Here is a 12,654-nt window from a genome sequence, read left to right as displayed (position 1 = left end):
CACTCACCTGGGACTGAGGGAAACTTGCTTTTCCGAGTCGACTCGCGGAAGAGCAGGGTCTGGGGTTGCTGCTTTTGCTTAGGGGAAGGAAAGCCAGGAGTCCCACCGACCTGATTTTAAAAGCTTGCAGGCTTCCAGGTGGGCAGCTTCTGAGCAAAGGGCGGGGTGGACAAAAGTTGTTTTTCGAGAGATAAGAACTACCTTGAGGACTGACCAGGTCAAGGTCCAGCCAGTGTAACACCGTCTCCAAAGGCCCAGACCCAAGAAAGGCTGGGTGAAATAACTTCTGCCCTTTGCCCCCAGCATGCATCTAGTAAGAAAAGCTTCCCAAGTTGGAAGCTTTCCGTTTGGGATGGATCTCTCCCTCTGATGCGCTTTAAAAAGCATCAGAATGAAAGGCCATCACCAGTCTTGAAACGATTTATTTTGCGGGACGGATTCAAGCACATACCAGAAAGTTTGTGCAATTAAAGCGGACACTTCCAGACGCTTGCTGTTTTCCGACAGGATTCACTCACACACTGGCAAATTCAGGCTGCACAGTTAACACTGATTTGGAGATCTTGCACAATAAACCCCCTTCCCCCCCCAAGTTCGAACTTGATGAAATAAGGGAAGTGCCCAGAAAATGGAATGGGAAGTGTGGGTTAAGAATTGCTTGGCATAGCATTTTTTGCAAACAAATCAGAAGGATCACTCAATAAATAGTCAAATGTCATTTATTCTCCATGCATGTTGAATGAATGTTCAGTAAACAAGGCATCTGGAAGTGACCACTAGCATAACAAAACTGCTTGTTTCTTTAAAGGGACTTTAAAGAAAGTGCAGTTAGGAAAGTGACAAGAAAATGCACTGAAAAGCGTAGGATGAATGAATGATTAACAGGAAGACATGTAAGTACTGTACCCTGCAAACAAATCAGGATAAATGCTCAGTAAAGACTAGAGGTAGTCTAATCACTGGGGTAAGCTTTGTGCAAGCAAATCAGGATGAAGGCTGAATAAATTGCTGGCATGGGAGCTTAGCTTGGACTTCAGTGCTGTTCCAAGCACGGTATCATGAACTATGAGCTTTCACTGCCACCTAGTGGGTTGATCTGGTAAATTACACTGTCTAGGGAACTACCGTACTGTACTCATTTTGGAAACAAGAACAAAGAGTGGAGTGGTTTGCAATAAAATATTGCAATGGATTCTGTGGTTGAACCCTTAATGACTCGCAGGCCACCAATCAATGACCAAGCAATAAAGCTGTGAAGCATTATATTTCAATGCCTTTCATGTGTCCTCTGCTGAAACCTAAACAAAAAGGCACTGAGGTTTGGGTGGACCATACTCATACCACTACAATGATCTCATCTACCTGGATGAAGGGGCTAGTCCAGGACAGTCTAACATTTCATACCAAGTGGGCTGCAAGAGTACTTCAATACAGAACATGCAGGCTGCACACTGCCTAGTCACGGGGGGGGGGGGAGTGTTGAGGCCCTAATCTGAGGCACCCCAGCCCTTAATTCTGCTTTCCCAAAGCCTGGTAAGTGAGGCACAGGGCTTTGGGAAGGAGGCACAAGGTTTTGACAGGGTCCTAGAGCTCCCCATTGTTTCCCAAAGCTGGGAAGGTGCTAACTAGGCTTTGGGAAGGATAGAGAGGACTCTAGGACCCTGTCAGAGCCCTCACACCTCCTTCCCAAAGACCAGCACCTTGGTTACCCAGCTTTGGGAAGGCAGCATGGGAGCTGGGTGGGGTGTCAAATGTTGCTGAAGATCACCAGAAAAAACCTCAAGGGCAGTCCTCGGACACACGTTGAGGCACTCGTCAGTTGCATCTCAGCCTTCAGAAATGCAATAAAGAAAAGCTCTAGCCATTTGGATGCATTTAGCCAGAGGTTTATATGAAAAAAGCATTTCCCCCCCCAAATGAGGTTGTCCCATGAGAAAATAGCCCCCCCCCCAATAAATTGCTACCACATTTGCAAAGCTAAGCAGGTTTGCAAACTGGTTTTAAATTGGGTGGGGGACTGTGTTGAGATTCCCTTATTGCAGGGGGTTGGGCGAGATGACCCTTGGGGTACCTTCCAATTCTATAATTCCATGATTCTATGTGTTTTAATTCACATCTAATTTATTTTTAACTGCTTGCCTTTAGAAAAAACAACTTTTAAGTTTGTTAAATCTTTCTATTGTTCTCTTATACTGTTCTATGTTATGCAGATTTATCATTTTTATGGTGGATTTTATTGCCATTGGGCAGTATGTATATATATATAGTTTAGAGACATATTTTGTATGGTCACAAAACACACCAATGTGTAGTAAGAGCATATGAAGAGTCCTGCCAGATGACACCAAAGAACTATCTCAGCCAGGTTCTTGTTCTCACAGTGGCTTACCAGATACCTATGGAAGCCTGCAAGCCGGATCCGAGTGCAAAAGGCCCCTCCTCACTTGCAATTCCCAGCAGATTGTATTCAAAGGCATTCTGCCTCTCACAGCAAAGGTATCCTATAACCACCATTCCTAGTACTGTATCCATGGATAACCTTAAACTCCATTAAGTTGTTGAATCCTCTTTTAAAGCCATTCAGCTAACTACAATTTATGATGTGGGAGCAAATTCCATAGTTTAATTATGCATTGTGTAAAGAGATGTTTCCTTCCATCAGTCCTCAATCAACCAACATTGCCTGGATAGTCCTGAGTTATTGTATTAGGAGAGAGAGGCAGAGTTTGGCAGCTGGTCCTTACTGACACCATTTTATTAATAACAAATCTTTTCTCTTTCAAATTTCATTCAATGCCTTCTCTCACTCTCTCTCCTCAGAGGAGGGAGACCTACCTTTCTTCTTCTTGCCCCCACAAACTTCTCTATCTCTGCCAACATTTATTCAGCATTCAAGGGGTTGCTGGTGCTGGCATCAGTCCAACCAAAAGGCTATGGCATAGCCAGGGGAAGGAGCAGGCAAGTGAAGGAGGGCATGGGGCAGGCACGTGAAAATGACCCAAGACCCACCAGGAGGTCCCAGTCCACTGCTTGCTCTAGGTGGAAAAGCCCCAAATGTTGCAACCTTTCTTCATAGAGGAGTTTTCATAGTAATTGCTATTCCACTGGAAACTGATGGACAAATGCAAACCATCACTGTTGGCCCCTCTCATTGGTAATTTTTTGGCTGTAAAGGTAATTTTATTTAAAGGAAAGTTATAAAAGTCTAATGTTTTTAAAAAGCTGGGTCCTGAGTTTCACTGCATTCAAGCATGACCAAGAAGTACTGTGTTCCTCGTGCCAGAGAGTGGGATTACTATGGTGAGTACAGGGCCAGATTTAGCTCCCTCCACCCTAATGTATCTACTTACCTTCTCTGATACAGTGGTGCCCCGCAAGACGAATGCCTCGCAAGACAAAAAACTTGCTAGACGAAAGAGTTTTCCATTTTTTGAGTCGTTCCGCAAGACGAATTTCCCTATGGTCTTGCTTCGCAAGACGAAATGTCTTGCGAGTTTTTGCGAGTTTGTTTCCTTTTTCTTAAAGCCGCTAAGCTGTTAATAGCCGCTAAGCTGCTAATAGCCGTGCTTCGCCAGATGAAAAAACCACAAGACGAAGAGACTCGCGGAACGGATTAATTTCGTCTTGCGAGGCACCACTGTATATGTGAATGGCTGCCATTCATTCCTATAGGAAGGTTTCTATGGGCTGCACATGGAGGCAACACTGCAGTGTGGTCCCAAAAATGAATAAACCACAGGCTCAGCTGGCTTCCACCCAGGCATTCCATGGCCAGTCAGTGTATATTAACTTTTATTTATGGATCTGATATCTTAAAGTCTTCTCTTCTTACTGAACCTATTGTTAGCCCAATAAAAGTTCCCTAGATTCCCCCCCTCTCTCAATGATTGGTTAAAAAATGTGACAACTGCTTGTACTTAACTGTTTTTGCTCACCATAACTTCAAAGTGTCAAAAGTATCTCTTCAGATAAATTTCAATTTGGCTACTCTTTCATCTTTAAGGCTTGGTTCTGGTTTCCTAGAGATTTTGCTTTCTCTCTATTTTTATACAACTTTTCCAGATATTAAAATTTGCACACGAAAGGCGTTTAATCATCTAAATGCTGAGAGACAGACTATGACACAACCAACTTACTTCCCGCAGACTTAGACTTCCACCACAAAAAATCAGACACCTGAGGTTCTGGCTTGTTGAAGTGAAAGATTCAGAGTTTCAGATTAGAAGAGAAAAGTTTATATATCTTGCAGGATTCTCCAAGCTTCAAAAGGATGTCCTTTTCGAAGTGCTCATTTATTTATTTATTTGTTCTGCTCAGGGGATGGTTATCTTCTATACTACAGTGGTACCTCGGGTTAAGAAATTAATTTGTTCTGGAGGTCCGATCCTAACCTGAAACTGTTCTTAACCTGAGGTACCACTTTAGCTAATGGGGCCTCCTGCTGCCGCTGCGCCGCCACCACACGATTTCTATTTTCATCCTGAAGCAAAGTTCTTAACCCGAGGTACCATTTCTGGGTTAGCGGAGTCTGTAACCTGAAGAGTATGTAACCTGAAGCGTCTGTAACCCGAGGTACCACTGTTATAAGGAACAGCCAAGGAACTGTAGGGTTGCGATAAGATACTTCCTTGGTCACACCAATTTGTTTCAGGGCTTAAAGGAAGCTGCACACATTGTAGTCATGCAGAAAAATAAGAACTGGGGCAAATTCCTTCCTTCCTGAGGTCCACAAGAAGCTCTTATGAAAAGTTCTACTTTAAAGCTGGACAACAGCTGTGACTGATGTCTTGAGTGGCTGTGGGTGAGGCAAACTGTTGGGGAAGTAAATAGAGTTTGGACCAAACTATATATTACATTGGAAATCTGTGATCAGACCTCCCTGATTCCCCCCCCCCCGTTTCATTTATAAGCTGTTTTCTGAGTGGAGCGGGGGCTCCAAATTAGAACAGTTGGGGGGGGGGGAGAGAATTCAGATTTTCTCTTCATTATTTTCCCAATCTACATCTTCTCACCCTTACCCCATCATTGATTGTTGATTGCTCTGGTGATAAAAAGGATCTGTATCCCAGGATCTCACCTTTTATCCTTCTGCTTTGTGTATTTCTTTCAAACTTTACCATTCTGTGAATCTTAGGTCTCATGGATAATTTTATCACGCATCTGGAGCAGATGTATTAGTGGCCAGTGTGGAGAGGGTGGCGTTGCTTACCTGGTTTCCCAACAGCACACATCATTGCCTGTGCCAGCCACTATTGGCAAAATGTATCGTCAGTATAGTCATTCTATAATTCACTGAATTGGGATGCCATGCTTGATTCCTGTCTAAAGTTTGGCATCAGGTCTCTGGATAGCATTACTTCATCTCAGAAGAACTTTTTGTGTAGACACCCGGGATTTAGTGTTACCGTCGTGAACATCAGTGAAAGATTAGCCCAATGAAAAGTATCATGAAGTAGAAAGTGATTTCCTACCACTCACAAAGCACTGGTTTTCATGGCAAACCAAGAAACATATTAATAATTTTTTAAAAAACTGTTCTATGTACGCTGCTTAGGGATTCTTTGATCAAGTGGCTTGTACATTCTTCCAGACAAACAAAACAGATTATTGGATTAATCTGTTTTCTGTAATGATGGATCATAGTGCTTTCCAATAGATGTCACTGTAGCACTTCCTTACTCATATTGGAAATCTGCACTTCACAGAATAGGCTTTATTTGCTCAGACCTCTAGCAAATCCACTATACAGCTGCTTAGTAAAACTACACCATTTTCAAAGGGTAATTCCCCTGACATATCTCAGGAGATTACTAAAAACAACCCTAGTTTATTAAGGCACATTCTTAGTTCACAGGGAGAGAATGGAGTAAAATAATGCTCACCATTAACTCCCCGCCATATAGTACATAGGATGCACTTCCTTCTAATTTTCCTCATAAATAATATTTAACAGAAGAAGAAGAGTAAAAAAAAGTATTTATTTTTAAAAGGGGAGGCGGAATACTAAATGAAGCCAATAGAATCTTAATGCTATGAAGATATACAGTATATCCCCCTACATTTTCAGATGCTTGCTCCAAATTGCAAGTATCAAGAAACTCACATATTTGGTACGTTATCTTGCCATATAGTAGCAGTTCAAGAATATGTGTCCTCTCAAAGCATTTGCTTGGCTAATGCAAAATAAGCAGATGGATACCGAATCCTTTTAAAGCTCATCTCATTCATTGCAACCCTGCTGAATGTGCTGTGCTGTTGTGATAAGTCCCAACTCTATAGGAAGCCACAACAGAGAAGTTCGACTCAGAGGGAAAACATGGATACATTTGTCTAAGGGAAGCTGCTTTACTCAGGACTCCTGTGCTGCTCACTGGGAAGCTAAAATATTAAGAAAACACTGCTTAATGAGATTTGGGAAGGGATACTATATTCGGGAGTGAAATGATATTATAAAGCACACAGGAAAACCTGGAATTTCCACACACCCCAATTCCCCCCCCCCCCAGTGATTTTATTTGGAAGTAGTTAATGTCTCATGTTTTGTTAGAGAATGGCCAACATGCTTTTCTGTCTTTCTTCTGCCACTGAAGTGGTGTGGGCACACATTCACTCCAAAAAGGCCTCTCTTCATTTGCCCAATAATGGGGTCACAAATGCTTGTAGGGTTGCTATTTGTCCTCTTTTTCATCGGCAGAGTCATCAAAGCGATCCATAGTTAAAAGTAGATGTTGGCAAATGTGTCCTCTTTTTTGCTCTTCAAAATATGGCAACCTTATTTATGCTTCCACCTTCTACTACTCTGTGGCTGGAGCAACGGATGCTATAAATTCTGCTACTTCTCTTAAATTCTCACTTTTAAAAAAGCCTCCTGATGATTTATGGGAGAATCTTGCTTTTTGACCTTAAAAGAAACACTAGTCATCGCTTACCTAAGGAGCCTTTAAAGTCATTATCTCCAGAGACATTGGCCGTACCAGAGGAAGCCATTTTAGGAAATGAATCAGCAGCCTGTCTGACATTTATAGAACTGCCAGAGATGTAATGATTGATACTGGGGTACCTAAACCTTCTCTCCTGTACAAAGTTTATCGCTAATCAGAGAGATGTTCCACTGAAAGTTGCTGAGAACTTCAATCTGCCAGCTGCCGCCGATCGGTTTTGCTTTTGGTGATTCAGCTCTTTTTGTAAACCAGGCCACTAACTGTAGGATGCACAAGATTTGCTTTTAACAGGGCAATCCCACGTCTCGCTGTTCAGAATCAAGTCCTGTACAATTCAACGGGGTGTTCTCCCAGGTAAGTGTGTAGAGCAGCCTTCCTCAACCTGTGCTCTCCAGATGTTGGATTCCAGTTCTCATCAGCCTCAGGCAGCAGGACCAATGGTGAGGGATGGTGGGAGCTGTAGCCTGAAATGTCTAGACAGGGTTCCAGCCCTATTTATAAAGAGAGAGTTAAGTGGTTTTGGCAACAGTTTGTAATCAAGAAGTAATAATTACAGTTGCCAAATGCCCTTAAAATAAAGCATCCTGAGGGAGCACCCCAAATTAGGGAAGGAGCGCATATTACATGTCTTACTTACAGGTAACAACAAGGCTATAAACAGTAAAGATTTGTGGGCTTTTACTAGGGTTGCCAGGCCAAGCTCTGGTAGATAATAATAATAATAATAATAATAATAATAATAATAATAATAATAATTTATTATTTGTACCCCGCCCATCTGGCTGGGTTTCCCCAGCCACTCTGGGCGGCTTCCATAGAAACCAAAAAAACACACTAAAATATCATACATTAAAAACTTCCCTGAACAGATCTTTTACTATGCTTTGAAGTGATTGTGTGGATACAGAATTGTCACATTTGAAACAGTTCCTGGGTCTTTCCAACACAGAAATATAACAGGTGAAGCTTTTTCTTGCCTGGATATAAGTCTTGAGAGATGCACACTCCCACCACTTCAGCTGTGACGCAATCCATGTTTCCATGCTGCTTCATCAGTCTGTAGGTAACGGAGCCAATGCTGCTCCTTTCATTTGTTTATTTTATTGCTCCCTCTGGGATCACAAATAAGAATATCCAGGCCAGGGAGGGAGAATCTGTGTTCCTTCATATGTTGAACTACAGCTCCCATTGCCCCTGATCATTGGCTGCGGCAGAAACCAACACTGTGCAGAGGGCCACAGTTCCCTGTGCCTGTAGTAGGCAACAGTCTTTCCCCCAGTGCTCTTTTTTCTGCCTCATCTGTTAAATGCCTGCGTGTGAGCCTGCCTGTTGAAGGCACACAAAGAAGGGTGGTTATAAGGCTTAGGAGCCCTAGTCTGGGCTGGAGAAGCTGCTTGTCAATTCACAATGGCAGCGAGTCCAGAATAACAGGCAGATTCCAGCCATGTTTACTTGTTGGAAAGTCCTACTGGATCAAGTGGGACTTCCTTTTAAAAATAAACAAGTGTATACATCCGGTCAAAGTATGTAACGTGTAAAGTTTTCAGAAGTCTACTAGAAAATGGAAGAAATGGCTAACTATTTACAGCTGGGGTGGGGAGCCTCAGGCCTAAAGGCTAAAGTGGCCCTCCAGGCCTCTCTTTCTGGCCCCTGGGGACTGTTCCTAGGCCCTCCTTGAGTGCTGTTGTCTGGCTAGAATGTATGCTTGCTCTTTAACAATTCCTCTTGGGCTGGATGGAGAAATGCATGGGTGAATGTAAAGACCTCTGGCTTTCATTGTACAAAGGTCAGAGTCACGCTTTCTGCTGCACCCACTTTTGCCTCTGGACCTGCCCACCACTGACTTGTGGCCCCCAGAAGGTTGCCTATGAGGGAATGTGGCCCTTGATCTGAAAAAAGCTTCCCCACCTCTGGGTGAGATAATTCCCCTTCAGGGAAGAAGAACTGTTATGAATTATAATTGTTTTTGCATACTTTGGACTAGTTTTTGCTGATGTGGTTGTTTCTTTTTTTGTTTCACTCCTTGTCTTGTGTTTTACTTTGCTTGTTTATTTGTTTTAGCTCTTACTGCGTTTCCCTCTCTCCCCAATTCATTGAACTTTGCTTCTATTGTGCAGAGGAACATGAGGTGTCAAGTATTCTTTGTTTTGGCTTCCTAAAAGGTAGTAACAGTTAATAAAGCCCTGAAGTATTTGATAAGAAAGGGGTATAAATATAGATTAAACACACAAATTGAATGCAATAGTTTTAAAAATATGACACATCTTTGGTTAGCAGCCATGAAAATGTCTAAATAGGACATAAATAGCCCTTATAAGGAACTCAGCATGATTCCGTTGATGCAAAATAAACATGTTGTGAATTACAGGATAAAATTAAATATTTTTGTTAACCCAAGAAAATGCAAAGCACATTCCTAAAATGATTTCAAACACCATAAAGATGGAAAATAAATAAAGATAAAACTGTACGGACACAATCCAAATTTCAGCACCTTTCAGTCCCATTGATTTTAACTGGATTTAAGGACTCTGCTGAGATCTGGGTTCCTATGCTATGGAGCCCACAGGGGCCCTGCTAGGATGAGAACATTGGCAACCCATCCCTATTCCTCTGCTTGGCTTCCAGAATCCCAACTCCAGCTCTGATGCTGGCCACCATAGCCTACAGCTGTTGTTTACTGGTGCTGTTGATGAGCAGATAGGGATCCCATTTCCACCCTGCTTCTCATTCTTAGATGGCTTTAGGACAGGGCTTGGAATGGAGATCATTGTAAAAGTCAGTGTGGTTTAGTGGTTAGAAGTGGGCCCCATAAGACAAAACAAACAAACCTAACCACCAAAGTCCAAGGTAAAGAGGTGCACGATAACACCAAGGTTGCAGGTTTGAGCCCTGTAAGGGACAGCTGCATATTCCTGAATTGCAGGGGGTTGGACTAGATGATCATCAGGGTCCCTTCCAACTCTATGAATCTGTGGCTGCTAAAAAGCACCTATTGCCTATCAGAGGCTCATGAGTCCTCCCTTCTCCACCAGATAAATAGGTATCTGTACCTCAAAATGCATGAATTCGTAGCATCAGAATGACATACATACTTTTGTTGCAAAGAGGAGGTGTATCAGCTTTGGAATGATTTCTAGGTTCTTATTCCAAATGCACCCCCCACCTCTCCCCTGTCTCAAATCGATTATAAATTCACCATTAGATTTTATGCCTCTGCTTGAGTCATTTGTGCAGCTCAGTGCTTGCAAAACATGAATTTCAACAGCTTGCCAGAGGTTCTCGTGTATAGTTTTGCTTGACAGACAGTGATTTTCAATAACACACCAGGCCAGTGCCTCCACATCCTGATGTTCCTGGCATAATGAGGTCTTCCACAATAACTGATGGTCTGGATCAGTTCTGCTTATTTTATTATATTTGACCAGCGTATAAGCTGGAACAATAAGTGAACAATACAGAAGCTTTTGATTTCTCATCCTCAAAACTTTTTTTAAAGCAGCAGATAAACCCTGCCTTTTTAAAAAATCTATTTTATAAAGTACAACAATATAAATGGCATTATTTTTTATTTACGAATTCAGTTCACGTAAAGCAAAGGCTTAGTCAGATGAGTACCTTCAACCCTGAGATTTTTATGTTTTCTGGAAAAACAAATAAAAATGATTTTCAGTGTCCTGTGTTAGTTTTATGGTCTTGTGTTCTTTCTTACACACTTCAGTGAGCCAAACCACCTTCAAGTGAAGTTTTTTTTTGGGGGGGGGGATGTATGTTATTCATACGCACTGCAAGAAAATACTGTTACAGTGACTAGGCAGATATTTCCAGAAACCAAGAAATGGAATGTATAAAATGTTCTGGAATTAATAGGATGAAGAGAAAATGAAAAGATGACACGACATTGAATCTCAACAGCTGGATACCAATTACTATTCTCACTCTCAAGCAAACAGAGCAACTCAGTGGAGGTATCCTTCTTGGCCCACTTCAGGCAGGCAATTTAATTAGTGATCTTTTCTCACTTTCAAATAGCAGAATATTTTTTTTTTAAAAAAAGAAGTTTCACCTGAGATAGGAAAATCTCAGCCTTCATTTCAGAGAGGGCATTGCCACTCTTCATTATTTTCCACCTTCATTTTTATAAAATTACACCTGTCTCACCCTTTGATAAATCCAATAGCTTTTATCTTTTTTATATGCCCCTAAGAGGAACCTCAAACATAAAAGGGATTCTCTTGACTATGGAAATAGCCTTAAAGAGCCTAGATTAGAAGCAGCAAAGTGAAAATAGACATTATGGAACCAATTACCCTTTGTTTCTTGCTACTTGGGTGGTAAGGTCACAAGCTGGCGTCTGTGTCGGCTTCTTTGACAGAACGGTGGTTGTGAACTAGGATGCAGCTACAGCTTCTTCCATGTAAGTCTTCTCGTTATCCTGACACCAATCCTTCCTCCTTACCTACAGGAGGTTTGTTTGTTTTTGCTTGCGTGTTTGAGGAGATAATGATGGGTGATGTCTGGGGAAGAAGCAGGACAAGAGAGGCTTAGGCTACATTTTTACTGGATATCTATTTTAAAAATCGACAATCAGATGCAATCTCTGGGTTGTCACCATCAGCCCATAAGGAAAAGAACCAGTCTGCCTTTTCCACTAGTTGTTGCTGAGGGCATGCTCACAGTATTCCTATGATTTTGTGAGTCCAGACTCCTCTAAATCCCTTGGACCAGTAAGTGCTAGAATTTAATCAAGGCTTGCTTCTTCCATAACCACAGAGTTGGATTCAAGAAGACATCAGCCATAGCTCTCTTAACGTTGTCCCTCTCTCTTGAGCTTGCCGCTTTCCATCTCGGTGACATCACTCCTAACCTTTCAACTCTAAACTGTGGCCGTATCTGTTATGGTGGGAGGGTCTACCCATTCACCATCTCTCACAAGCCCTTTGGTGCTTTGTTCTTATAATGGCTCATCTGTGATCTATGTATGCATTTGCTCCCTACTGTGGACACAGCCAAGGAAATCTCCAAACAGCCAGGCAATGCACTGCCAGTAGGGGAGTGGTAGAGGCTTTCTCCATGCCTGAAAGATGGAGTGGGGAGGAAGGCCTTGAAGGAGGATTGTGAAGTACCGGTATGTGAGGTAGTTTGGGAGCCGTTGGCCACTACAGTAGCTGGTAGGCTTCCTTCTCTGTGATTCTTCATTAAGACACAAGTTATGAACTGGGGCTAAGCGGATTTAAGTTTAAATGTTGAGTTACGATGCTCACTGCTTCTCTTCTTAGTTCTTGCTTTAGCTCCTTATGTAAAAGGTTTTGTTCAAAAACAACCCAGACAGCCAGGAAGCTCTACAAAGAAAAAAGAGTGAGAGAAGCACGGCCAGTGGGAAGGAGAAATAAATGAGAAATGCACAGAGTGGAAATACTAAAGGGTTTAGATGCCATTGTACAAGTCAGCCTTTTATTATTTGCTTTGGAAAAAGTATAATTAAACAAAGAAAAGAAAGAACTGAACAAAAAATCTGTTTCAGTGGCTTGGCTCGGATGTTCCATTTGATTGTGGAGACTTAGGCTGCTAATTTGCTACAGAGATTCTTTGTGATCTTTTTTGCCCTTTTTTGTCAAAAAAGGGTGGTTGTTGAAAGACTAGTATTTCCTTTGCCTATAAAGATGAAAGGCATATTTATTTATGTATTTTAATTCCCAGAATTGTTGCTTTA

At 42.0% G+C, this 12,654-nt stretch overlaps 1 protein-coding gene and 1 long non-coding RNA gene across 4 annotated transcripts in view; one reads left to right on the top strand and one right to left on the bottom strand.

The window, feature by feature from the left end:
- Positions 1-12,654, top strand: part of ADAMTS2 (ADAM metallopeptidase with thrombospondin type 1 motif 2) — a 308,871-nt gene that overhangs the window by 370 nt on the left and 295,847 nt on the right. Inside the window, exons 1-2 of one of the 3 annotated variants that reach the window (XM_083487961.1) lie at positions 2-138; positions 809-893. In XM_083487961.1, coding sequence (XP_083344087.1) covers positions 875-893 — 19 coding nt within the window. In that variant the 5' untranslated portion in view covers positions 2-138; positions 809-874. Of the gene's footprint in view, position 1; positions 139-808; positions 894-12,654 lie in introns of those variants that run through there. The other 2 variants (XM_083487963.1, XM_083487964.1) reach the window with 2 other exon arrangements.
- LOC310699787 overlaps positions 11,263-12,654 on the bottom strand; it is a 94,272-nt gene continuing 92,880 nt past the window's right edge. Inside the window, exon 3 of the long non-coding RNA XR_014522253.1 lies at positions 11,263-11,458. This is a non-coding gene — a long non-coding RNA (uncharacterized lncRNA). The remainder of the gene's footprint in view (positions 11,459-12,654) is intronic.

The sequence above is a fragment of the Podarcis liolepis genome (genome assembly GCF_965112155.1).
Source record: "Podarcis liolepis genome assembly, chromosome: 2".
NCBI lineage: Eukaryota > Metazoa > Chordata > Lepidosauria > Squamata > Lacertidae > Podarcis > Podarcis liolepis.
This window is presented reverse-complemented; position numbering and strand designations above follow the sequence as displayed.